At 41.5% G+C, this 27,854-nt stretch overlaps 1 protein-coding gene across 4 annotated transcripts in view; it reads right to left on the reverse strand.

Annotated features, from left to right (window-relative positions):
* The window catches only part of CLCN3 (chloride channel, voltage-sensitive 3), an 89,163-nt gene that overhangs the window by 41,916 nt on the left and 19,393 nt on the right, over positions 1–27,854 (reverse strand). The window contains exon 1 of one of the 4 annotated variants that reach the window (XM_010852779.1): positions 8,266–9,867. The exons of 2 other annotated variants lie outside the window; for them this stretch is intronic. In XM_010852779.1, the coding sequence (XP_010851081.1) occupies positions 8,266–8,344 (79 nt within the window). In that variant the 5' untranslated portion in view covers positions 8,345–9,867. Of the gene's footprint in view, positions 1–8,265; positions 9,868–27,854 lie in introns of those variants that run through there. One more of the 4 variants, XM_010852781.1, reaches the window with a different exon arrangement.

Raw genomic sequence — 27,854 nt, forward strand, 5'->3', positions numbered from 1 at the left:
GGTAGCTCTACCTTCAGTTTTCTAAGGAACTTCCATACTCCAGAGTGGCTGTGCCAATTTACATTCCCATCAGCAGTGTAGGGTTCCCTTTTCTCTATAGCCTCTCCAGCATTTATTGTTTGTAGATTTTTTGATGATGACCATTCTGACTGGTCTGAGGTGATAGCTCATTGTAGTTTTGATTTACATTTCTCTATTAATTAGTGATGTTGAGCACATTTTCATGTGCTTTTTGGCTATTTGTATGTCTTCTTTGGAGAAATGTCAAATTTTTTATTAAGTTGTTTCTTTTGATATTGAGCTACATAAGCTGTGTATTTGAGATTAATCCCTTGTCAGTCGTGTCAATTGTAAATGTTTTCTCCCATTTCATAAGCTGTCTTTACGTTTTGTTTACAGTCTCCTTTATTCTGCAAAAAGCTTCTAAGTTTAAATAGCCTCCATTTATTTTCATTTCCATCACTCTAGGAGGTGGATTCAAAAAGACAGTGCTGTGACAGTTGTCAGAGTGTCTGTCTACATTTTCCTCTAGAAGCTCCTAGGCACTGTGAGTTTACTTTTGTGTTAGGTGTTAGAGAATGTTCTAATATCATTACTTCACATGTGGCTGGCTGTCCAGTGTACCCAGCACCACTTATTGAAGAGACTGTCTTTTCTCTTTTGGTTATTCTTGCCTCCTCTGTCAAAGATAAATGCCCTTATGTGAGTGGGTTTATCTCCGGGCTTTCTTTCCTTACTTCTGATCTGTATTTCTGTTCTTGTGTCATGATTACTGTAGCTGTGTGATATGCTCTGAAGTCAGGGAGCCTCATTCCACCAGTTCCATTTTTCTTTCTCAAGACTGCTTCGGCTATTTGGCGTGGGGGTGGGGGCTGGGAGTCTTTCCATACAAATTGTAAAATATTTTGTTCTAGGTCGGAGAAAAATGCCACTGGTAATTTGATAGGAATTGCACTGAATCTGTACATTGCCTTGGGTAATATGCGCATGGAAAAGCAAATGAAAAGATGCTCACAAATTGGAAAAGACCGAAGGCACAAGGAGAAGGTGGTGGCAGATGGTTAGATAGCATCACCGATTCAATGGACATGAATCTGAGCAAACTCTGGGAGAAAGTGGAGGACAGAGGAGTGTGGTGTGCTGCAGGCCACGGGGTTGCCAAGAGAAGGACATGACTTAGCCAATGAACAACAAAAATCACTAATTATTAGAGGAATGCAAATTGAAACTTCAGTGAGGATCACTTTACACTGGTCAGGATGGCCATCATCAAAATCTATGTCATTCTGACAGTACTGATTCTTCCAATCCAAGAACACAGTATACCTTTCTATTTCTTTGTGTCATCTTCAATTTTCTTCATCAGAGTCTTATAGTTTTTGGAATACAGTTTTTTTTGTGTCCTCATGTAGGTTTATTATTTTTAATGTAATAGTAAATGGGACTGTTTTCTTAATTTCTCTTCCTGATCTTTCATTGTTAGTGTAGAGAAATGCAACAGATTTCTGCATGTTAATTTTGCATCCTGCAACTTTACCAAGTTCATTAATGAGCTCTAGTAGTTTTCTGGTTATATTATTATTTAAATAAATATTTTCACCAATGGGAAAAGAACAGTCTTCAACAAATGATGCTGCAACAACAGGCTACCTACATGTAAAAGAATGAAGTTGGACCCTACCTACCTCACACCATAAATGAAACTTAACTCAAAAAGGATCACAGGCCCAAATGTAAGGGCTACAATTATTAAACTCTTTAAAAAAAGGGAGAAGAGTAAGTCCTTGTGACCTTGGATGTGGTAATAGCTTTGCAGATAAAATTCCAACGCACAGGTGGAAAAGAAAAAAACATAAATGAGACTACAACAGAAATAAAATAGTCTTTCCCACCTAGAGGCCATTAAGACTGTTGATGGTGCCTTCTCCCAAAACATGCATGTGCACTGAGCTCAGACAATTAACAGGACTTCACGTCACCAGCCCTCTTTGCCTTTGGCTCCAGACCAAGGTGGCTGCAACAGTTGTCACGGGCCCTGCTTTGGTCCTGCCACTCAAATCCCCGTGCTTAAGCAGAGATCAATGACAATAACACATCCCATTCTCATCCTCAGATTGCTCCAGACTCATCTGAGGCACAGGAAGCCAAGCCAACTGACCCTCCACAGGGACTTACTCATAACCCGGTTACCACACTATTTTTCTTGGTCACAGCTAGAAGCATTTCTGACATAGTGTACAGATATGTACCCTAAGTAAAAACAAAGTTTAGCATATTTACTAGTTGGCATATACTCTGATACTTTTACTATTTGCTTCCTTCTTTTTTTTTTTTTTCTTTTTTTAAATACTGGTCACAACCCAACATGTTGAAACTTGTAATTTGACAAAAAATAAACAACAGAAATACAGACATTTATTATTATCTGGTTTCCCACCAATAGAAACGTTTATATTCCCACCCACTAGTCCTCAATATGTATTTGCTGAACTGAGCTAAAAATGGTATGTAATTGTTACATCTTAAACTGAACTAATTAACCAGTAAATTTCACCGTCATACACCTTTAGCAGTCTAAAAGGAACATCCAAATACCATGCATCATCGCTCAGTCGTGTCTAACTCTTTAGTGACCCCGGGGACTGTACCGCCAGGCTCCTCTGTCCCTTGGGGATTCTCCAGGCAAGAATACTGGAGCGGGTAGCCATTCACTTCTCCAGGGGATCTTCCTGACCCAGAGATCAAACCTGGGTGTCCTGCATTGCAGGCAGATTCTTTACTGTCTGAGCCACCAAGGAAGCCCATCCAAATAATAGCCCTGCATGCTGAAGCAGGTATATGCTTGCTTACTAAGACTAGTACTTATTATCTCTGGAGTCAATCTCAAAGATGGGAGAGCAGTGACCCTTGCCATTTAACCTCAGAGGCAGATTACTATCCATCACACACACACATAAAACATATGCATTGTTATTGTAAATTATGAAAGAAGGCAGACAGAAATCTAAAATTCTGCACGTTTCCTACAACCCAGTATCATGTGTCCCTTAAATAAGAGCAGGAAGTCTAGTCCCAATACATTTTTTTTCTTCCCTCTGTGACATTACTGATAAAAAACGGTCACTTTGGTGAGGGAAGGGAAAGTGAATGCTCTAAGTTGATAGTGGAAGTTCCAGAATCTTAACAGACTTCCAAACGAAAGATTAAAGATGTAATGGCAAGCACAACGCTAGTACTTAATAGGTGGTCAATTAAACATCCGCTGGATAAATATGATAAAGTATTTGCTCTTTACATTTGTTCTGCCATCCAGTCATATTTAGCTGCCATCTGTTTGAACTGCAAAAACCTGGAAATTAAAACCAAATCCCAAAGAAACTGACAGAAGATACAACCAGTCGGTAGAGATGCTACATTACTCAGTTCACTGTTTCCTTCTCAGTTCTATTGACACCTCAAAATAAAAAGCCAAGTTCTTGAAGGTAGGGATGATGAAGTGGGGATTAAGACATCTGTATGACTGGAAACAAGTTCCGTGTTCATTTATTCTCTGTGTGTAAGATATGTGCATATCATGTGAATAATAAAATCCACGAAATCTGCTCTCTCCAATGGCAAAGAATAAACTGACAAACTAAAGTGAATCTCCATTCTTGATCTATTAAGGTTTTAAAGGACTACCAAAAAACTATAAATTAAACATGTTTATTAAAAAACAGACACAAAACTTTAAAATACAATTTAAGCCACCAGTCTCCTGTGGCCTCATGTCAGCACAAAACAGTAATCTCAATGCTGGTAAACCAGCCAAAACCATAAACCTAAAGTATGGGGCCAGAGACTTGCTCACATTTTAATATCTAGAAATACAAAGCATTTTTAATTTACAAGTCATGAGATGGAATAAAATTAATCATACCAAGTGTCAGTTTTAGAGAACAGAGCCAGACACAGTAATATGAAATACATTTACTGATGATTTTAAATTCATATACTGTGTGCAAAATAAACTTAAAGGCAGGCTTTGTTTCATACTATTATTTTATAACAGAAACACTTTTTGACATCAGGAAAAGAATCTCTGGGCTTTCCCAGGTGGCGCAGTGGTAGAGAATATGCCTTTCAGTGCAGGGGACGAAAAGATGCAGGGCCAATCCCTGGGTCAGGAAGATTCCCGAAGTAGGAAATGGCAGTAGGAGTCAGTAGGAAATGGAGTAGGAAATGGCAACCCACTCCAGTATTTTTGCCTGGAGAATCCCATGGACAGAGGAGCCTGGTGGGCTAGAGTCCATGGGGTCACAAAAAGTCAGCAATTGAGTGAGTGAGCACAAACACACACAAACAATCTCTATTTGTTCCTGTAATTTACACTCCAATGAACCAATCTGTAAGAAGAGATTTAATTTTCTAGTTGGCTAGAAGATTAAAGGCAATAGACATATAATAAGGATTTGAATTCTAAAATCATTTTTACAAAAGAACCTACAGAACACCCCTATGGCAATAAGAGCATCATCCAGAACATGAATATTCAAATAATGAGCAAAGAATGTAACTACTGATACTTTCAGGAGGGAATAAAAATGGACAAATTCATCTGTTACAAAAGGAAGGAAAAAAGCTTTACTTAAATTTGTCTCTGAGCTAATAGATGTCAAGAAACAACTTCAGTTACAAACTAAAAAAACTAACTTGGGAATCCCCCTGCTCCAGTGATAAGGACTCAGCACTTTCACTACTGTGGGCCCGGTCTTCAATCCTCGGTCAAGAAACTAAGATCCTACATGCCACAAGATGCACCCCGCCCCCGCCTAAAAAAAAAACACTCAAACTTATAAAGGAAAGGTATGCTTCTTACTGTTTAAAACTGGTTCGTCTGGCATTCAAGGTCCACTGGGACCCAGCATCCCACCACCTTCCTATAGGACCCTATGACTGACCCCATGACACCACAGCACTAACCAGCACTCAGTCCCACTGGGTCACTTACTAGCCTACCTACCACTTACTAGCCTATCCTCCTACATCAAATCCCCTGTGGACGTGCCAACTTTGACAACACTCGTCAAAAGGAGACTCATCTCTTCCCTCACTGCCACGTGTGAACAGATTCACAGAACATGCAGTCTGTATCATTCATGAGAAATGTGTTAACTCCCTTGGGTTCTGTGTTTTTAAAAACTGGGAAGCCTTCCTACGTCCCTACCAGGCTGCACATGCCAAGCTACTGCAGGGACGCACACAACGCAAAGCAGTGTTTCTACGACCAGAGTATGAATCCCATCATCTGCTTCGAACCCTGACTCTTCTTGCACATTTCTGTACCTCAGTCTCATCAACAGGAAAATGAGGATTATAACAGTTCCTACTCCACAGTCTGTGAAGATTAAAATGACTTGTTACACATCAAGGAACTGGTAAAGATAAAGCACTTAAGTCGCTTCAGTCGTGTCCGACTCTCTGCGACCCCATGGACTGTAGCCCGCCAGGCTCCTCTGTCCATGGGATTCTCCAGGCAAGAATGACTGGAGTGGGCTGCCATTTCCTCCTCCAGGGCATCTTTCCGATGCAGGGAGTGAACCTGCATCTCTTGTGTCTCCTGCATCGCAGGCGGGTTCTTCACCACCAGCACAGCAACAGTACACCTCTCAGTTATTAGATGTATCACTAAGCCGACCACCTCCAGTTCTCCAGCACCCAGGAGTGCTGAGTGTGTGCTTACACACACACACACACACACACACACACACACACACGAGCTCAACAAAAACTCTGAATGAAACAGTATTCAAATAATGCTAAAAATCCCAAAGATCAAATCCACTATAAGGGCCTGTTAGAATAAACAAGAATTCTACCTCCAAATTACCTAAACTTCAGGAAGTCAAGAGTATAAAACTAGCATCCAAATCCAAATCAAAAAAAACTAAAGATTTTTTTTTCCCCCTGATAAAAGATGGAAGAGGGCTTCCCTGGTGGCTCAGAGGTTACAGTGTCTGCCTGCAATGCGGTAGACCCAGGTTCAATCTCTGGGTTGGGAAGATCCCCTGAAGGAAATGGCAACCCACTCCAGTATTCTTGCCTGGGGAATCCCATGGAGGGAGGAACCTGGTAGGCTACAGTCCACGGGGTTGCAAAGAGTCCAACACGACTAAGCAACTTCACTTTCACTTTCAAAGATGGAAGAGACATTTTATGAAAGAACTTAATAGTGTCTGTATAGGAAGGCAATATACCCCAAAAGATAACTATTTCTAAAATGTCATCTTATTTTCTAATCCATCAAAAATACATTAACTAATTGTATTTTTATATCTTCATACATTTCTAGCCTCTATATTATTCATTTAAGTTGGAAACTTCATCATTTACCATCCCACCTTGACAAGGAACATTAAATTTAATTTACTCCACACAGGTAATTCCTAATTCCAGCACTCAGTAATTCAGTAAACAGTCACATTTGCTTTATTGATATCCTTCACAATTTTATACTTTGGTTATCTGCCTCTTCACTCTTTCCCAGCCCCAAGAGATCTTTCTGGTCATTGCCATTTTGTCCTCCTAGAGTAGCTGACTCTTTTCTTGATTTATATTTCTCCACTTCCAGTTCCTTTGTTTGACCCAGGGTTAGAAAAGGTCATAAATTAAGGAAAACCTCATATCCATAGATACTAGGATACTGCAGAACAGTCAAGCAAGCCTAATAACCAAATGATTTGTACTACAATGACACGATGTTACTTCGAAAACATTGGCTTAGGTTAGCTGGGAAAGGTCTCCTTAAGGGACTAGGAACCCATCTGTGATGCAAACAGTGGAAGAGACTTAGACTTTAGGCAAGATTTCTAAAGGACTATTTGTGAAAACATAATAGAAACAAAAAGCTTCTCTTTTAGTAATAACCATATCAGGAACCACGCCTACTTGCACATAAGCTTTGGCTGACTTATTATTACTTGCATATCTTATACAGAGGTGAGGTCCATACCTAAGCCACGGTAAAGACTGTCAAGCCTATCATGGGGAATTTAAATTTCCCAAAACCACATGTCTCCTGGTTTATTATAAATTATAAATCAACAAATGGATGTTGAAACAGCTCAAAGAAAACACAGTTTAATTGCTGATTAGCAAATACTGTGACAGTTGAGCAGTCACATTCATTCACATCCTTTCCTGTTCAAAGAAATTCCTACCAGAAAAGGGATGATGAGAGCATAGGAAAAAGGAGAGCAGGAGGAACATGTTAGAACTGGAAAAACAATCCCAACAATTCCGGGTGCAAAGACCATGAGAAAATTTAATTTTCTTCTTTATGCTTTTAGGTATTTCCCCAAATGTTCTAAAATAATTTATATATATATATAAATATGTATATACACACATAAACATATACATACTTTACTAAAAAGGTAACTGAGAGAAAAGCACAATATATGTAACATGATCTTCATGTTCTCAAGCATGCTTTTATTAACAACAGAATACCACAGGATGTTACAACTGTTCAGAGCCTAAAATATTGTCTAGAAGACACAATTCAATAAATTTGTTAAATATATTACCTTTTTTTAATCCTAATGGAACTTAATACCAAAAGAAGGCGTTATCAGAATAAAAACTATATTTTATACGCTCAGGAAAATCATGACTTCCTTACTTTAAAAAGTGAGTTTATAATATGAAGTTTATAAAATCAAACTAATACGGCTCAGGTAATCTAGCTCAGAGATTTTTCTTGAGGTTCAATTTTTTTTCTAAATAGAACAATCAGTTTAAGGAAAACGAAAAAAGGGCAGTTTAATTAACATGTAATCTGTTCTGGCAGTGCCTGCCGAAAGATTTACATGAATGCTGGGCGCTTTTCTGGTTTTTACAAACTACTATTATTTTTTCTGATGTGTGACAATGATTCCATATGTTGGTATCATTCCATTAATTTTTACCAGATACCTATGGAAGACAATGTAGTCACTCAGCTGAAAGCACACTAAATAAAAAATATTGACATGAAAATGTGTTTCTCTTTAAGCAGGTAGAGCTTCTCCTAGGAACTGACTTCGGGGTGCAGAGCTCCACGGTAAGCGACAGCAGCTGAAACCCAGTGGCACCTGAATTAAGAAGGAGAAGCACCGCCGCCCGCGCCCCCCGACAGGACCTGTGCGCGCAGTGACGGCGGCCGCGCTGCGCACGGAGGGAACCGCCGACCAGGATCTCCATCGGCCTCACCGCGGCCGGGACCAGCCCCACAGCCCGCGTTACCTCGCTTGTGCAGCTCCCGCAGGGGGATGCAGTCTCCGCCCCCGTCGTAGGGCAGGTAGGGGTCGGAGGGAGCGTCCATGGCCGAGGTCCGCAGAAGCCGAGGGAAAGCTCGCGAGCTCACCGCCCGCGCGCCCCCCGGACCCCCGCCGCAGCAGGTTGGGTAGTCGCCATGCCCGACCTGTCGGCGCGCGCAGCCTCGCGGGCTGACGTCACCCAGGCGCCACGGTTGCCAGGGCGACGGGCTCGCCTCCCCATCAATCAGGCCCCGCTACGTATGATGGTGACTAAGCCCAGGGGTGACAGACCAAACAGCCTCCACAGCAAGGGGGCAACTACAGCAAGGCGACAGAAACCTACTTCTCGATTTCTGAATACAGAGCTGTGCAAAGAAATTATACGTGTACACAAGGAATGAACCTTTTCATTCCCAATGTAAGTGGGAATGACATGCTAAAAAGGCCACGTGATTTTACCGTATAAATACACAAATTTATATGTAACCACGTCACGTGAATCATAAAGATAAAGAAACAGAAGATACCAAAGTCTTCAAGACACTTGGCTTTAAAGTCTATGCTTAAGTATCTAAAACGTACTAATGCATACTTCTACTGTGGCTTCAACACTTCAGTAACTGGACCATTACTAATCCCCTTCAGCAGCCTCCTTTCTTCAGGAACCAGCTAGTTAAGAAAGACATCGAGGTTTAAGAAAGAAACTTAACATCCTAGGTAACTTTGCTAGTTGTCAAACTATTCAAAAAGAGACTTACTAGCTGGGAGATTTTCCTCTCTCCTGACTTCTACTTTTCCTATCTCACAAAGATTTTCGTTGTGCTTTGTAAAAGTGGGGGGATGGGGCTTTAGTGAAATATGTCTCAACGTGTTCTCTAATGGTCTCTTTACTAGACATTTTATGAAATTTAGAAATAAGAGAACTCAGGCTACAGAACATTTCAAAATGTATCATTTTTATTTTCAAAGTGTATCGTTTTTATTTTTCGTTGTATGACCAAGTTGTAAATCAGGACAAACAAGTTAAGAGAGTGCCCCCAAATACCAGGAAAACTTGCAGAAAGCTTTTCATCTTATAAAAAGGCAGGGAGGAATGTAAGTAGTATAAAACTAAATTATTTATAAATGCCATATAGAATGCATTTTTTAAAAGTCTTTTAAGAGTAGAACTTAACATACCAAAGTATGTTTCGTTTCAAACTGTCATTCCAAAAGAAAAAAAAGCTCACACTCATTTAAGCCGAGTTCAAATTTTTACAGCTGCCTCTCAGGTGATTCCTCCCCAGACTACAAGATTCTTTTTATGAAATAGCTATGATGGGGCAATGCCACTAAACAAAAATTCATTAGAAGCTGTTCCACAGGGCTCGGGGGTTTTGTAAAATGTATTTTTGTAAGCACTGAATGTGCCAACCCTAAGGTCTACTCCAATTCAATGATTTCATATGAGAATTGCAGGCACGAGAAGAAAGAAAGGACTCAGAAGGCAGTAAAGATAGAAAAGAGATATTCAGCTTGTCTAGTTGTTGCTCATTCGCTTCTGACTCTTTGCAACCCCGTGGACTGCAGCATGCCAGGCCTCCCTGTCCTTCACTACCTCCCAGAGCTTGCTCAAACTCGTGTCCATTGAATTGGTGATTCCATCCAACCATCTCATCCTCTGTTGTCCCCTTCTCCTCCTGCCTTCCATCTTTCCCAGCATCAGGGTCTCTTCCAATTAGTTGGCTCTTCACATTAGATGGCCGAAGTATTGGAGCTTCAGCTTCAGCATCGGTCCTTCCAGTGAATATTCAGGGTTGATTTCCTTTAGAATTGACTGGTTTGATCTCCTTTCTGTCCAGGGGACTCTCAAGAGTCTTCTCCAGGACCAGAGTTCAAAAGCATCAATTCTTTGGTGCTCAGCCTTTTTTACTGTCCAGCTCTCACATCTGTACATGACTACTAGAAAAACCATTTGTCTAGTACATCTTAGTTATTATTAGTAATTTGGGAACTTTTTAAAAGTTAGATTAAATCAGTTTTTTTATTTCAAAAAGTTTGAACCTCAGAAAGACATACCTTCTTATAAAACCCCACCTGGGATTTGTGAGTAAAAGCGTTCTGGGAAAGGAATATAGACAAGTTACTGCCACAGGAAAGTTCTATCTAATTCTCTCTGGTTCTGGTATTAGCATTGATGATATGACTATGGGTGGCTTTTTCTTTCTGTTTTCTTCATATTTTCTTGGAAATGATTTTTTTTTCCCTTTTTTCCTCATGGAGAAAGGCATGAGAGCCTAGCCCACCCACCACCCTACTCCCCCTCCACGATCCTGTCCTGTCCCAGCCCACAACCTCTGAAATGATTTTTTTAAACAAGGAAATCTAACTTTTAAACAAAGAGCCAACTTTGCTAAATTAACCAAGAGTAAATTTGGTCCTTTTTGGTACTTTGGTATGTCAAGTTCTACTATTACAAGACTTTTAAAAATGCATTCTATATGGCATTTAGAAATAATTTTGTTTTATACTACTTATATTCTTCCCTGACTTGTTATAAGATGAAAAGCTATCTACAAGTTTTCCTGGTATTTGGAGGCACTCTCTTAATCTGTTTCTTCTGATTTACAACTTAGTCACACAGGAGAACTAAAAATGACAGCTAGCCAGCAGTAACTAAAGGGGGGAGAATACTTTCCCTATAAAATACACTGATGGCGTTGCATAGGTAAACATTTTTGTAGCCTAAGTAAAATGAATATTTTTAAATGATGGTACATTCAGTTTTTACTGTATATAGCTCTACATTGTGGAAAATTTTAAAAACAAATACATTACTCATTAATTTGGAAATAAATCTTTTAAAATAATCTGAAAATTTAAAGAATTTCAGAAGTAAACAAATTTGTTATGCTTATGGGGTCCATGGCTGCCACATTTTCTTCCAGTAAAAGCATTATTTAGGCTCAGATGCTTTCTAATTATACTTTAGAAAAAAGGACAAGGTAAACTGGAAGGTGTGGCCAAAGAGGACTTTGGCACAGATTAGGTATTATCAGACTAAGAACCTGAATTACAGTTAAAGAGAGAAGACACATTCAAGAATTCCAAGGCACTGGGGTGGGGTGGGGGGATGCCTAGATCAGCTACAAACTGCCACTTGCCATCTGCCTCTATGTGAGATCAAATTCTGAGCCGCTGCAGCTGCTGACCTTCAATACCCCCTGAAAAGAGTTCAGGGTGGAGAGCAGGAACGGAGCACTCTGTGCTCTGGGAAAACTGGCAGGACAGGTCTTCAGAGGGTTAGGTATTTTCAGAAGCCAAATTTATGAGCCCATTTCTCACATCTCTTCTTATCTAGAAAAGCACTGAAATCCTCCATGGTGACCTCTGCTCCTCATGACTAGCCATGAGCCTGCTGATGACCCTCACCCGTCCTCCTACCCTCACCACCACAATCACATACTCACCTCCCTGCCTCCCACCTCTTTGGAGCAGTTTCTCAGAGCTATCTGAGGTGCTGTCTCCCTGACTATAGTCATCATTTTGCCCCAGATAAAGTTTAACCCACAATTCTCACACTGTGCATTTTAAGTCAACACTCGGGACAAAACCTCTGAAGAACCAAAACCAAGAATTAAGAGCACATAAAAGGACTTAAAACTTCAAAGGGAGAAGGTGTCTCTACTTCCAAACGCGCCCCGATTCTACCCTCAAACTGATGTGGGAGTCTGGAGGTATGTGAATCAGGGAGGCAGGTGTACACAGGATAGTGTGTAACCGTATACTGTAACTACACATATATAGCTATATATGATCTTTCAGCCCCTCCTAACCCACAGGACCCAAAAAATCTACATTAGAAGTACTTTAAAAATAAAAGTATTTTTTGCCTTTAGATCTAACTACCAATTTACCAGAAACAAAAAAACATAGAAACATGTTAAGTGAGAGCTCAGGAACACAATAAGGAGAACCCAAAATGGGAAACAAATGACCAGATTTCTTCATCAACAAATGAATGAAAAATAAATAACAGGGGCCGGGGGGAGGGACCTGTAGAAATTTTTTAAAAAAGATTTAAAGGATTTATCAACCAGTTTCAATGTAACAACTGTGAAACAATTGGGAAAATGTGAAATAGACAAGATCACTAATTATAAGGAATTACTTATTTTTTAGATGTCATAGCCTTTAAAAGAATCATCTTTTACACATACATAATGCAATATATACAGAAAAACCACCACCACCACCACCTAGAGCAGTAGTTAAAACAGACCTCAGTGCAGAGGTTGGCTCGATTTTCCACTACTAACCAATGATATGACTGTATTGTCAAGACTTCATAAATAAGTCATTAGAATTAGAGTTAAAGTGGATAAATTTTTAAAAATCAATATTCAACGAACAACAACTTCAAAATATACCAGCAGTTAGCATGTTAAATTTTAAAATAAAAATTGCATTAAATAGCAATAGCATTTAAAAATTACCTAGAAACAAGTGTAACAAAGAATGAAGACAAAAGTCAATAGGAAGACTAAAGGCATTTAAAAAGACAAGTATATGGAGAAGTATATCATGTTCATGAACTGAAAGATTCAAACCGATCTACAGACTTAATAAAATGACAGTCAAAATCCCAACAGGAACTAACAACACTGTGTATCAACTATATTTTTAAAAAAAATAAGATTTCTTTGTGGCAAACTCTGCTAAAACTTACATGGAAATAAAAAGGCCTGGGAATAATTAAGACACTCTTAAAGAACAGGGGAGACTTGCTTTATTTACCAGGCACTGAGACTATTTATAGACTTATAGTGATTTAAACAGAGTGCTTTTGACATAAAGCTATGAAAATAACCAAAAGTACATAATAGGGAGTCTAGAAATAGATCCTCCTTTATATGTGATCCTTGATATATAGCAGAGGTGGCACTATAAAAGACTGTGTAAGCAGTGGTTTTCTTAAATAAATGGTATTTGGACCACTGGCTATTTCCATGAAAAAAAAAAAATTATATATACCGTAATCCACACACATTTACAAAAATTGCTCAGATGATTATAGACCTGAATGTGGAAGGCCAATGAAGCTCTCACAAAATAACAGGGAGAAATATCTTCATGACCTGAGGGCAGGGAAATTTTTCATAAAGACACAAAAACCATTAGTCATAACACAAAACATCATTATCCAGGACCATATTACAATTAAGAACATCTGATGAACAGGGTCTGTCCATTAGGAGAATGTTACAACTGAATGTATTTATCCCACCAAAATGTATACAGAGAGAAATAATCACCAGTGTGGTGCCATCTGGAGGTGGGGCCTTTGGGAGGTGATTAGGTCATGAGGGTAGAGCCCTCATGAATAGGATTAGTGCCCTTATAACAGAGCTCCCTGGAGGTCACAGAGAAGATGGCAGACCAGGAACCAGAAGTGACCCCTCTTCACCAGACAAGGAGTCTGCCGGCCTCTAGAGCTGTTAGAGCCACCCAGACTGTGCTATTTCTGTTCAGATCAGATCAGTCGCTCAGTCGTGTCCGACTCTTTGCAACCCCATGAATCGCAGCACGCCAGGCCTCCCTGTCCATCATCAACTCCCGGAGTTCACTGAGACTCATGTCCTTCGAGTCAGTGATGCCATCCAGCCATCTCATCCTCTGTCATCCCCTTCTCCTCTTGCCCCCAATCCCTCCCAGCATCAGAGTCTTTTCCAATGAGTCAACTCTTCGCATGAGGTAGCCAAAGTACTGGAGTTTCAGCTTCAGCATCATTCCTTCCAAAGAAATCCCAGGGCTAATCTCCTTCAGAATGGACTGGTTGGATCTCCTTGCAGTCCAAGGGACTCTCAATAGTCTTCTCCAACACCACAGTTCAAAAGCATCAATTCTTTGGTGCTCAACCTTCTTCACAGTCCAACTCTCACATCCATACACGACCACAGGAAAAACCATAGCCTTGACTAGACGGACCTTTGTTGGCAAAGTAATGTCTCTGCTTTTGAATATGCTATCTAGGGTGGTCATAACTTTCCTTCCAAGGAGTAAGCGTCTTTTAATTTCATGGCTGAAGTCACCATCTGCAGTGATTTTGGAGCCCAGAAAAATAAAGCCTGACACTGTTTCCACTGTTTCCCCATCTATTTCCCATGAAGTGATGGGACCGGATGCCATGATCTTTGTTTTCTGAATGTTGAGCTTTAAGCCAACTTTTTCACTCTCCACTTTCACTTTCATCAAGAGGCTTTTTAGTTCCTCTTCACTTTCTGCCATAAGAGTGGTGTCATCTGCATATCTGAGGTTATTGATATTTCTCCCGGCAATCTTGATTCCAGCTTGTATTTCTTCCAGTCCAGGGTTTCTCATTATGTACTCTTCATGTAAGTTAAATGAACAGGGTGACAATATACAGCCTTGATGTACTCCTTTTCCTATCTGGAACTCAGCAGTGGCCACAGGACTGGAAAAGGTCAGTTTTCATTTCAGTCCCAAAGGCAATGCCAAAGAATGCTCAAACTACTGCACAATTGCACTCATCTCACACTCTGGTAAAGTAATGCTCAAAATTCTCCAAGCCAGGCTTCAGCAATATGTGAACCGTGAACTTCCTGATGTTCAAGCTGGTTTTAGAAAAGGCAGAGGAACCAGAGATCAGATTGCCAACATCTGCTGGATCATGGAACAAGGAAGAGAGTTCCAGAAAAACATCTATTTCTGCTTTATTGACTATGCCAAAGCCTTTGACTGTGTGGATCACAATAAACTGTGGAAAATTCTGAAAGAGATGGGAATACCAGACCACCTGATCTGCCTCTTGAGAAATCTGTATGCAGGTCAGGAAGCAACAGTTAGAACTGGACATGGAACAACAGACTTAGAGTAGGCCAAACAGACCAAGACAGAGAATGAGACACCACCCACAGAATAAAAGATACTTACACTCATGTAATGGGAAGCCTGTATATATAAAACGACTAATGTTTACATATCTCTAAGACACACAGGTCGATGGAAAAATCAATAGGTACTTCAAAAAATTTTTTTCAAATAGTCCATCAGCATGAAAAGATGCCAAGGAAATGCACATTAAAGCCACAATCAGAATCCATGACACAGTCAGCAGATGGACAACAGCAAAAGTCAGACAACCCCAAGCAGTTGACAAAGGTGGAGCTGTCATACATGCTCACCTGAGTGTAAACTGAATCAACACTATAAAAAATAAAGCCTACAACCTGACAAGTTCACACCCAGGCCAATGAAACATGTGCACATACCCACCAGGATACATGGATCGTATTTAAAACAGCAGTGTCTGTACTCACCAGAAACAGTTAAGAACTAGCAGACCCATCAGTAGCAGAATGAATATCTATACTGTGGTATATTGACAAAAAAGAGTGACATAGTCTTGAGCAATGTCACAACAGCTACTCCCTGCAACAAAGAAGATTCTTGAAAATCATGCTTTGTAAAAGCAAGAAACAAAGGAATATGTACTGTATGATTCAATTTATTTAATCCTCAAAAGCCGGGTATGCTACATGACAATCCCGATGATGCATACCTAGATGATCAAACCATAAAGGAAAGCAACAAAGTGACCAAAGAGATAATAGTATTTATCTCTAGGGAAAGGGAAAGGGGTGTGGTCAGGAAGCTGCTAGAGTGCAATCATGCTTATTTCCTTAATCTGAGCAGGTTGCAAAAGTGCTTGCTGTGTAGTAACTCATTCTGTACAAGTATGCTTTACGCATCTTTATGATGTGTGTTATAAGTCACAATTCAAAAGTCTTTGAATTAGAAATTTATCCTGCCATTTCTGAGTCTATTAGAATTTAGTGTGAATTTATTATTCTTTTTTCTTCCCTATCCTAATCCCCTCTAATCGAATCTTATTTACAGTCTCAAACAAGTTACAAGTAACAGGTTCATAATGATCTACACTGACAGGTTCATAATAATCTATTCTGACTTTCATTTGTTCTAAGCATAGATTCTTTCAAGGAATTTCCTCTAAATGCTAGTGTTTTAGAACTGTTTAAACAAGTCCACTGACTCCCTATGATTTTAGGTATTAATATTTACCTCAACTGATGATTTTATAGGTTTACTTCATAACTACTGAAGCCTTTTTCAATTCTTAACTGGAGCCACTGCACAAACAGGAATTTAACTGACTGTTTTCTCAATTCTCCCAAGAACAGTTCATAAGTAATGGTCTCCATGCACAGAGCAATAATTCATTATATCATGACATTAGGGTAAGGAGGTAGAGTATGCTGCTGCTGCTGCTGCTGCTAAGTTGCTTCAGTCGCGTCTGACTCCGTGTGACCCCATAGACAGCAGCCCACCAGGCTCCCTCGTCCCTGGGATTCTCCAGGCAAGAATACTGGAATGGGTTGCCATTTCCTTCTCCAATGCATGAAAGTGAAAAGTCAAAGTGAAGTCGCTCAGGTGTCCGACTCTTAGTGACCTCATGGACTGCAGCCTACTAGGCTCCTCCGTCCATGGGATTTTCTAGGCAAGAGTACTAGAGTGGGGTGCCACTGCCTTCTCCAGGTAGAGTATCAGTTCAGTTCAGTTCAGTTGCTCAGTCATGTCCAACTCTCTGCGACCCCATGAATCATAGCACGCCAGGCTTCGCTGTCCATCACCAACTCCCGGAGTTCACTCAGACTCATGTCCATCGAGTCAATGATGCCTTTCAGCCATCTCATCCTCTGTCGTCCCCTTCTCCTCCTGCTCCCAATCCCTCCCAGCATCAGAGTCTTTTCCAATGAGAGGTAGAGTATAATATTAAACAATTATTTATTGACCTAGTAATTTCAGTAACTTTCGATGGACTTCTTTCTGTAGAATAATTTACAATAATTACAGGTGACATCTGAGATAAATACCATCAGGTTCTATAGATGATAATCAAAACTAAGCTCACATCTTCCCAATGATCTTTCTGAGAATACCCAACCACCATTTGATTGCCATTGCTATAACAGACTAATTTCATTAAGGCACCCCTTTAGCAGACCAACTTCTTTTTCCTAGTTTGTTAGTAACATCTTGAATTACAGCACTTCATAAACTTAGTATGGGTTAGCTCTCCCTAAACACATGACCTTACCTATATCCGTGCACATAAATTCAGCAAGTCCCCTACTCCACGTATATTAGGTAGGAGATTCAGGTGCAGAGAAAATCTACAAGTTAGTTGGCAACAGAATCTGAAGGGTGTCATATGTATTAAGAACATGACAGTGCTTAGAATGAGTATCAGATGAACCCTAGAATTATTTGCTCATTTCTAAAAATAATTCTGAGCGGAGTGTTTGAAAGAGGTTTGACCTTCTCCCGACAGACAGCCATTAAATGATAGTGGCCTTGTTTTATTATGAACTTTAAGAATTTCTAAAAACCCTTTTACTGAGGACTCATGATATAGCCATTTCATGTTCTTTTAAAGGTTTGAGCCTATGTTGCCAAATTCAACTTTAAAGGCAAACACCTCACTCATTAGAACAATGCCACCAATGTTTTTGGGAGATGCCGGATGAAATTAAAATCAACTTGTCACCTGAAGACCTCAAGCACAAACATAACCTCTGAAAAGCTGTAGCACAGTCAAATTATTCTAACTCAGATTACATTTCTTAGATTTCTGAGCTGTACCATAATCTTACACCATCAGCAATTTGTTTCTGCTTACAAACTGCCAGGCGAGGATACCGAGTTTACTAAAAAATTACTGTTCGATTATGTTATTAACGTGTTTTCCCTGCAGCTGATACCAAATAAACTTCATTATTCTTATTCACAGAAACTGACCAACTCCAATCATCTTAGCAGCATTTAGAGTTTTTAGCAACAATTCTACCATCCATTTTCAAAATGTATTCACTATACATTAACTAATGTTAATAAATGCCATTCTCCCAATAATTTTTTCCCAGAAATTTAGAACACATTCATGTATTCAAATATTATACAACCATTAAAGCTAAGGTATGCTTTTGTAACATAAGGCAATGTTTTTAACATTAACTGAAAAAGGTCCCAGGTTCCACCTTGTACATGGCACTACCAGCTTCACATACTAATAACGCAGAACTCTCCCTTGCACCCCCAGCCCCCATCCCGTCAGCACATCTGGCTTGATTCACCTGGGATTCTCTATTGACTCCATCTGCTCTGCAGGTCACTCTGCCCATCAGAGAACCCATCAGCTCCCTTCTGACCTAAGACACTCACCTCCCTGCTCTCACTACCTTCCAATCCACATGGCAGCTGAACAATCTTCTAAAATTACTATCACCATACTACTCCCCCATCACTCTTCAGGGAAAAGGCCCAACACCTTAAAATGCAGAGTTTCAACCTTGCTTAACCACCCCTCCAGCCACAGTCCCTTCCCACTCTAGCCCCTAACTCCATCCTCCCCAAGGATCTCCCGACTGTACCCACACTTGTACCCCAACTCCCAGCACCCCACTCCTTGCTCCCATCACCTGCTCGACTCCTCATTTTTCACTTCTCACCTCCAATGATGCATCTTAGATTCCCTCACTTATATGTCCTCACAACCATACTGCTTCTTGACAGCATTCACCTTAACACCACTGTCACTGTTTCCTGTGGGGTTACTATTTATTTCAGCGGTGCTCTCTCTCTCAGCAGAGCCCAGACTCCATGAGAGACTCGCATCACTCTTGTTCACTGCTCCATCTCCAGCACCTGGCGTGGTGCCTGGCCCATAAAGGAGCCTAACAATTACTTGCTGGATGGAAAATACATAGAAGTCTAAAAAAAATACACCAAAACTGTTAGTTACCTGTGGGTAGCAGGATTATGAGGGATCTTAATTTAGCATGCTTAATTTCTATCAATCGCATTTTCTACAATAAGCACATTTTGCTTTTATTATTTATAAGTTAATGCTTTTGGACTCATTTTTTTTTTAATAAACATTACTTTGGACTAATTCTAGATGTGTAAGACAGTGGCAAAGACTGTACAAAGAGGTCCTGAGTATCTCTCACTCAGCTTCCCAGACTACCATCCCAAATATTCATTCTCAGTTAATATCCTATGTGGGCTTCCCTCATAGCTCAGTTGGTAAAGAATCTTCCCGCAATGCAGGAGACCCTGGTTTGATTCCTAAGTAGGGAAGATACGCTGGAGAAGGGATAGGCTACCCACTGCAATATTCTTGGGCTTCCCTTGTGGCTCAGCTGGTAAAGAATCTGACTGCAATGCAGGAGACCTGGACTCAATCCCTGGGTTGGGAAGATCCCCTGGAGAACAGAAAGGCTACCCTCTCCAGTATTCTGGCCTGGAGAATTGCATGGACTGGATAGTCCATGGGGTTGCAAAGAGTCAGACACGACTGAACAATTTTCACTTTCCCTTCACTTTCATAATGTCCTGTGTGTTCAGGGCATGTTTTTCTCAGCTAAGAAACTGACATCGGCACACTTCCACTAAGGAAAGCCCAGACATTCTCTGGCTTTACTAGCCTCTGCCACTGTCCTCTCTCTACCCCAGGGTCCCATCCAGGACACCACACTGCATTTAGGCAACGCATCTCTCAACTCGTCTGGTCTTGACAGTTTCTCAGTCTCTCCTTCTTTGTCATGACCTTGTCCCCATCAGTCTGGCTTTGTCTACAGTTCCTCCTGTGCTTAGACTGGGGTTATGAGTCTTTGGAAAGGCAAGTGTCACCAAGGCAAGTGGTCTTCTTGTCACATGCTGGGGGTATGCGATGTCCACACGGCCTCACTGGCAGTGGCACCTCCAGTATCCGGTATGACGGTGTTGGCCATCTCCCTCCACTGCGGAGTTCCTAGCATCCCAGGCTCTAGTCTTGGGAGGCAGCCATCACATGCAGCCCATCATCAAGGGAGGAGGGTAGGAGGCAGCTCCTCCTCCTCAAGGATGGACAACTACAGAAATTATCCAGGAGACTTGTCTTTTCTCCCCCACTTATAAAATGTTCAGTCATTTATATCAGTTCCTATCATTTACATTGCATAAATGAACTCATTTACATTGATCTTACACTTTGGATATAATCTGCTGCTGCTGCTAAGTCACTTCAGTTGTGTCCGACTCTGTGCGACCCCATAGACGGCAGCCCACCAGGCTCCCCTGTCCCTGGGATTCTCCAGGCAAGAACACTGGAGTGGGTTGCCATTTCCTTCTGCCTTATTTTTGTGCTCAAGTGGTTCCAGGTTTGGCCACAAGGTGCTCTCTCAGGTTCCTTCAGTGTTCCTTTGACCGTCCTGATCTTTTTGTTTCTGAGCATTTCCTTCCTTCTCATACTACACCCCTTGTATCTTCCCTGCCCCAGGTCTAGAATCAGCACTTCTCCAAGGCAACCCAAGTCATCACTAAACCCTGCAGTTAACTGTATGAGATTATTATGAATCCAGGATAACCTATGTGAATGTCATGATGTAATCTGTTTGACTAAGTACAGATAGCCTTTGAGAACCCAGGCCAAAACTGCCACAAAGGACTCACATGTTAACAGTAACATTTCCACAATGTCTTCTACTATATTGTTCTATTTTGTTTCCAAGATTAATCTGAGTTGGGTGAGTAGACTAGATATTTCACATTCATTTTTTTAGATAAGAAAGATGACAAACACAAGTGCTGGCACGACTAACGCCAGGGCGCTGGATATACCGTAGCCCACCTCTTCTATCCTGTGGCTTTTCCCTCCTGATGACTCTTCATTTGGGGCCCCCGTGTGATACCGTTGTGACAACGTGGGTGTGTGACAGTTCCTGCCACTCCACTGGTGCCTTATGTGTCCAGTTAAACCAAAACTTTTCTCAATACACCTATATTAGTTCAATAAATAAAAAAGGAAAAAACAAGATTCCTAAACATTATAAAGTAAACCTAGCTAATATGTTAAACAGGATGAATATTTTATAAAGCAGTAAACTTTTAACAAGCTTCTACTGGAATGTATGCCAATATATTAGACATTTTGAGAAGGGAGAAATAAACCACACCCATGGCTGACCATGGTTGACTAATACCCCAGTGCCACAAAGTTTAGAAATAAAGAAAATAAGATTGCTCATCAAGAGTTAAGAAATGCCATTAGTACATAATGGATCAGCCCTAAATAGAACAAAGCAGACAGAAAAACAAAGGATAAATATACTGAAAGATGGCAAGCTTAGTCCAGGAAGAAGGCAAGGTACAACCAAAATAAATAAGAAAAGCCAAGAAAGCAAACACAACAGGAGCAACGTAGCTCACGACACAGGAGGGTCTAACCCACACCTGAGAAGTCAGGGAAGGCTTTCCAGGGGCGTGAGGGAAAACCTGAGGAGCAAGGCACAGGTAATGACAGGCGTTACAGGCAGAGGAAAGGTGTGCAGAGACCTGGAGTTCAGCCAGCCAGGCACAAGCTCAACTTTAACATTCGCAAGGCCCAGCGAGAGAACGTCACAGAATGTTTGCCATATGGCTAAACATTTCAGTTATAACGCAAGTTAAACTGTTCAGAAAACACTTTCGATCTTTCTACATGGACAAATACACCTTACAGTCAGTTGGAAGTTTTGGCTCACCGTTTTATAGATCTGCAGACAAATTGGTGACAATTTGCAAAACAACAGAAAGCATTAACAAGGGGCTTCCCTGGTGGTTCAATGGATAAAGAATCTTCCTGTTAATGCAGGAGACGAAGGTTTGATCCCTGATCTGGGAAGATCCCACACACCACGGTGAAACTCAGTCAGCGCTGCAACTTCCGAAGCCTACACGCCTAGGGAAAGCGTGTGCTCCACGGTAAGGGGAGTCACCGCAGTGGGAAACCCGTACCTTCACAACCAGAGCCCCCGCAGCAATAAAGACTCAGCACAGCCAAAAATAAACAAACAAAAATAATTGTAAAGCATTAAAAAAAATTCCATCATCCAGAGAAAAATCACTATTTTGGTTTATCTCCCACCAAATGTGTGCAGGGTGTGTGTAGGTGTATGTATTCAGTATTTTGAGAACTGGGATCACATTATACATGCAGATTTTGCCCTTTTTATATAAGCCCTTCCATTCACATAGCTTATAAAATACCAGACAGCAAGGCGCCGTACTCAGTTCCCCATGTGCATTTTGCAGCTGGCTTATCTCAAGTCAGAACTCCCACAGTGCGGTCACAGAGCCCTGGAGACACCAAGGTCCGCAGCATTTTTCCTGAGATGAGACTTCTGCGCAGGCCACCTACCACAACGGTGACAGATGAGCACAGGTTCGGTGGTCTGAAAGGACACGATGTGTTCTCTTCCGCTTGTGGAAGTCAGAAGTACACAGTCCAGGTGTCTGCGGGGGCGCCCCTTCTGGAGGCCCCAAGGGAGAATCACCTCCACGCTGTTCTCGGCTTCCTTCCCTGGCCGGTGGCCCCTTCCTCTTGTTACTGAGTCCAGGCTCCCTCTGCTCACCACATGACAGGCCAATGAATCTGAGACGTGCTGAGGCAAGGAAGAGCCAGCAGCCCGAGAAGATGGCAGGCTAGTGCCTCAAAATAACCATCTCATTGGGGTGTGGAAGCCAGGTTCTTGTATAGATTAGAGAGAAAGAAGCAATGAGGAACTAAAGTCAAAAGGCAGGAACGGGAGATGCAGTGGGGAAGTACAGTGAAAGGGTCTTCAGTCTAGCAAAACATCTTCAAGGGAGCGGCCAGCCTTTGGAAGGGGTGTGTTTATCTCATCTATTCACAGGTGGGCAGGGACAAACTCTCTCTCCATGAGCTGAACAAAGGCGCTTTAGTTTACAGCCAAGCAGAGGGGCAGGGTTCTCCAGGCAAGCCATTGAGTATGATGAAAGCAAGTCAAAGAAACAGTTTCCAACATGGGGTCAGAACTGGCTTTCTCCTGCAACTCTCTCAGCTGGCCAGCCCCGGTTTCAGACTCATCCTCGTGCCCCTTCCATTTAAGGATGCTTGGGATTTCAATGGAGCTACCCAGATAATCCTGGATAATGGCTCCATTTCAAGATTCTTTACTTATTCAAATTGCAGAGTCCCTTCTATCATGTAAAGTAACATATTAACAGGCTCCAGGAATCAATCACAGGGGTGGGGGAGGGAGATTATTCAGCCTCCACAAGACTCTCTTTCACTCTATTCATAGCGCGAGAGCAACTCGTAGTAGGTAGTGGCTGGCATTCAGCACAAATCCCAGTAGCACCAGAACCTCCCTGCTGGCTCAACTGGTAAAAGATCCACCTGCAATGCGGGAGGCCTGGGTTCGATCCCTGGGTTGGGAAGATCCCCTGGAGAAGGAAAAGGCTACCCACGCCAGTATTCTGGCCTGAATTCCATGGACTGTATAGTCCATGGGTCACAAAGAGTCGGACACGACTGAGTGACTTTCACTTTCACAAGTGGCACCAACACAGACTGGCGGGCACTGAATTCTCTACCACCACATTACCATTAGACAATAAAAGCCCAATTCCCTTTCAAATGCCCCTCAGGAAACAGGAGGTTATTCAGTTTATGAAAGTGCAACTCTTGAGTGGACATCCTTTTAATGGAAAGAACACACAAAACCCTTTTGCATAGACTGTTCAGCAATGGTGTCATCTTGAGGAAAAGCAGATATTAAATTTTGGGAAAGATGTATTCACCAGTAGGGGCCTGACACCTTCCCAACAGATGAAGACTTCTGATAGGATTGTGGGATTATTGGTGGCCACACTGAAAAACATGACTCACTGGTTTTGTGTAATAAAATAATGTGAACATTATTAGCAAGATCTAAAGAAATCTGTTATGGGCTGAACTGTGCCCCACCAAATGGGTACAAAAACACCCTGCCCCCCCCCGCCCCCCGCCACAGCACCTCAGAATGTGACCTTTATAAGAATAATTCAGGTTAAGTAAGGTCACTGGGGCGGGGCCTAATCCAGGAGGATTAGTAAACTCATGCCATCAGGCCACAGATATACACAGACCATATGAGGACACCACCAGGAGACAGACGCTTACAAGCCAAGGACAGAGGCCTCAGAAGAAGCCAACAGCCCCGCCAACACCTCCGTCTCAGGCCTTCAGCCTCTAGAACTGTGGGGAAGTTCCCAGGTCTGTGGGAAATTAATTTCTGTTGTTGAAGGCACCCAGTCTGTGTTAAGGCAGCCCTAGCAAACTAATAAACTAGTGACAACTTCCAAGTGACTAACGCATGTTACAGGGGTTTCCCAGGCGGCTCAGTGGTAAAGACTCCACCTGCCGATGCAGGAGATGCAGGAGACTCGGGCTTGATCCCTGGGTCAGGGAGATCCCCGGAGAAGGAAAAGACAACCCAGTCCAGCATTTGTTTTTATTTATTTGGCTTCACCGGATCTTAGTTGCAGCACAGGGGACCTAGTTCCCTGACCGTGGACCAGACTCAGGCCCCCTGCACTGGGAGCTCAGAGTCTGAGCCACTGGCCCACCAGGGAAGTTCCAGCACTCCAGTGTCCTTGGCTGGATAATCCCACGGACAGAGGACCCCGGCGGGCCACAGTCCACGGGCTCACCGAGTCAGACACGACTGAGCGCTACGCAGATTACAAATGCATGCATGGGTGACAGAGTCACTCAAAGCACAAGATGGGCTCATGGATTTTAATTAACACAATGCAAAACTTTCATCACTATGGGTTCAGTTGCCATACTGCAATTAACCTTTAGGAAATTATCATCTGTTGAGTTTGGGTGTAGTATCAAAGAAGGAGATCCACAATGATCTGAAAAGGCTATTAAATGATTTCTTTTTTATCTAACTATATATTGGGTTGGCAAAAAAAAAATTGTTTGAGTTTTTCTATAAGATGTAATGGAAAAATCTGCATGAATTTTTCAGCCAACTCAATATTTGTATAAGGCCAAATTTTCTTAAATATTTCTCAGATGTTTCAACCAAACAACACATCACAAGGCTTAGTGGGGAAACAGATCTAAGAATCTAGATGTTTTGTTTCCTATGAAACAGACATTAGACATAGTTGTAAAAACATGAAACGTCACTCTTCTCAGTTTATTTTTACTTTTGAACATACAGCTAATTTTTAGCTTAAAAAAGTTATTAATGTACTTTTGCTATTTTTTAATGAATTTAAGAGGATTGATACTTTGATTTTAATTCTTAATATGGTAAATATTGATATTGTAATCATCTGGCCCCATCACTTCATGGCAAATAGATGGGGAAATCAGTGGAAACAGTGGCTGACTTTATTTTGGGGGCTCCAAAATCACTGCAGATGGTGACTGCAGCCATGAAATTAAAAGATGCTTACTTCTTGGAAGGAAAGTTATGACCAACCTGTCAGTTTTAATATGACAGCATATTAAAAAGCAGAGACATTACTTTGCCAACAAAGGTCCATCTAGTCAAGGCTATGGTTTTTCCAGTGGTCATGTATGGATGTGAGAGTTGGACTATAAAGAAAGCTGAGCGCTGAAGAATTGATGCTTTTGAACTGTGGTGTTGGAGGAGACTCTTGAGAGTCCGTTGGACTGCAAGGAGATCCAACCAGTCCATCCTAAAGGAGATCAGTCCTGAGTGTTCATTGGAAGGACTGATGTTGAAGCTGAAACTCTGATACTTTGGCCACCTGATGCAAAGAGCTGACTCATTTGAAAATACCCTGATTCTGGGAAAGGTTGAGGGCAGGAGGAAAAGGGGACAACAGAGGATGAGATGGTTGGATGGCATCACCGACTCAATGGACATGAGTTTGGGTAAACTCCAGGATGGACAGGGAGGCCTGGCGTGCTGCAGTCCATGGGGTTGCAAAGACTCGGACACGACTGAGCAACTGAACTGAACCTATATTAAAATTAAAAAACAAAAAAAAACACCTTGTTAGAGTCCTCAATAATCTTTTAAGAATAGAAAAAGATCTTGAAAACAAAAGATCTGAGGACTACTGCCTTAAGAGACATACTTGAGTAAATTAGTCAAAGCCAGGCATTTTGTGGATACATGAGACAATGTTTTGTTTTAGCTTTTTTCTTTTTAAAATGTCTATGGGTAGCTACTTCCTTTCAAATTTATCATAGCTGCAATTATTGTGACCTTGTCACATGGAATATAAGTTCTGGACCTTCTGTTCATCATGTACTTGTATCTTCCGGTAGATACAAAATGATTTTCAAGAAAGGCCCCTGACCCTGCCCATGAGTACAGCCTCCATTTTTCATTAAGGGGACTTCTAGTGCCTTCTAATCAGTCTTAGGTTGTGTTAGGCTCTTCAAATGCTTAAGGAAAATGAGCTGAATATAAGTACGTAGCTGTTATAATTCCAAAATATAATTCTAAAATCACTGCTATGTAATGTTATATAAAACCTTCCAGCAAAAAAAATAAAATGACAATAGTGATACAGTTTGATGACTTCTGAAACTCCATGCTGTCCACCTGTTCCAAAACAGTCTGAATTATATCTATGGATCCTGCCAGAACACCATAAATAATCAATGCTTGTACCATATAGTAACAGGGCCCTCGTGGAATCAGGCCTTGGGATTCAAGCTGGTGATGGTAATGGATGTTATTACAAAAGAAAGCCCTGTGAAAACCACTGCTGTTTACTGCAATGACAGTCCTGAAAACCAGCCTAGAGCGTAGAAAGGAATCGTTTCATCATGTCGCTCAAAAACGGATTATCTTAAAATCAGTAACAGGGAATCCGCTGAGAAACTGATTGAGTTTTTCTCTCATAAACACCAAGAATCACTTAACTAAACAGGTTTCCTAGTTTCACTCACCACTACAAAGCTTAGAGCCAAATTCCCAGTCTCCCCTCAGAAAGTACATAGCCGTTAAGCTTTCACCAACATTCATCTCTAGATTTCCTGCATTTCAACCTGTTTTCCTTTTGCTCCATCCTTCTCAAAAACATAGTTAAGTCCTGAATTCTGTGTGTCTTTACATGCTGCTTTACGTCTTTTCTCTCAAAAGACATAAAACATCAGTGATTAATGTATTTACTCATTGTAAATACATTCGCAGTTTTCATCTAACAAGATCTAAGATCCTGGTTAATATGAATCCACTTCTAAGCAACAGCTCAGTTGGCGGGGCTAATGCCCTGCTTCCAGGTTTAAAGGACTAAGGCCTGGACCCTGGACTGTGAGGTCTGCCAAACCCTGAGAGGCATCCAAGGAGAAGGCCAGCCAGCTTCTGGCCTGGCCCCTCAGCCTCCCCTTCCCAGGCCTCCTGCCCTGAAATCCCTCGTGTAGACAGTACTGGTGAACGTGCCACCCAGAGGGACATGAGACCCAAACACAAACATTCTGAATAAAGCTACATCTATTCAAATGAAATGCTGGACTCTCTGTAAGAGCTCAGAAGGGAAGGGAAGTTCCAGCAGAGGTGGTCAGGTCACAAGACCAGGACAGACAGTCCACCCTGCAGTCCCGTGCGCTATGTGGCTCTCCGAGTCCTGAGGCTCAGCTTGTGGTATACACGCGAAAGAGAACACAACAATCTGTTAACATGTGGTGTCTCTGCATTTCAGACCCTGTGATTATGTGCCCCATGGTCTTGGGAAAAAAAAAAAAAACAGCTTACG

Source organism: Bison bison, unplaced genomic scaffold, assembly GCF_000754665.1.
Source record: "Bison bison bison isolate TAMUID 2011002044 unplaced genomic scaffold, Bison_UMD1.0 scf7180017864316, whole genome shotgun sequence".
In the NCBI taxonomy this organism is placed as follows: Eukaryota; Metazoa; Chordata; class Mammalia; order Artiodactyla; family Bovidae; genus Bison; species Bison bison.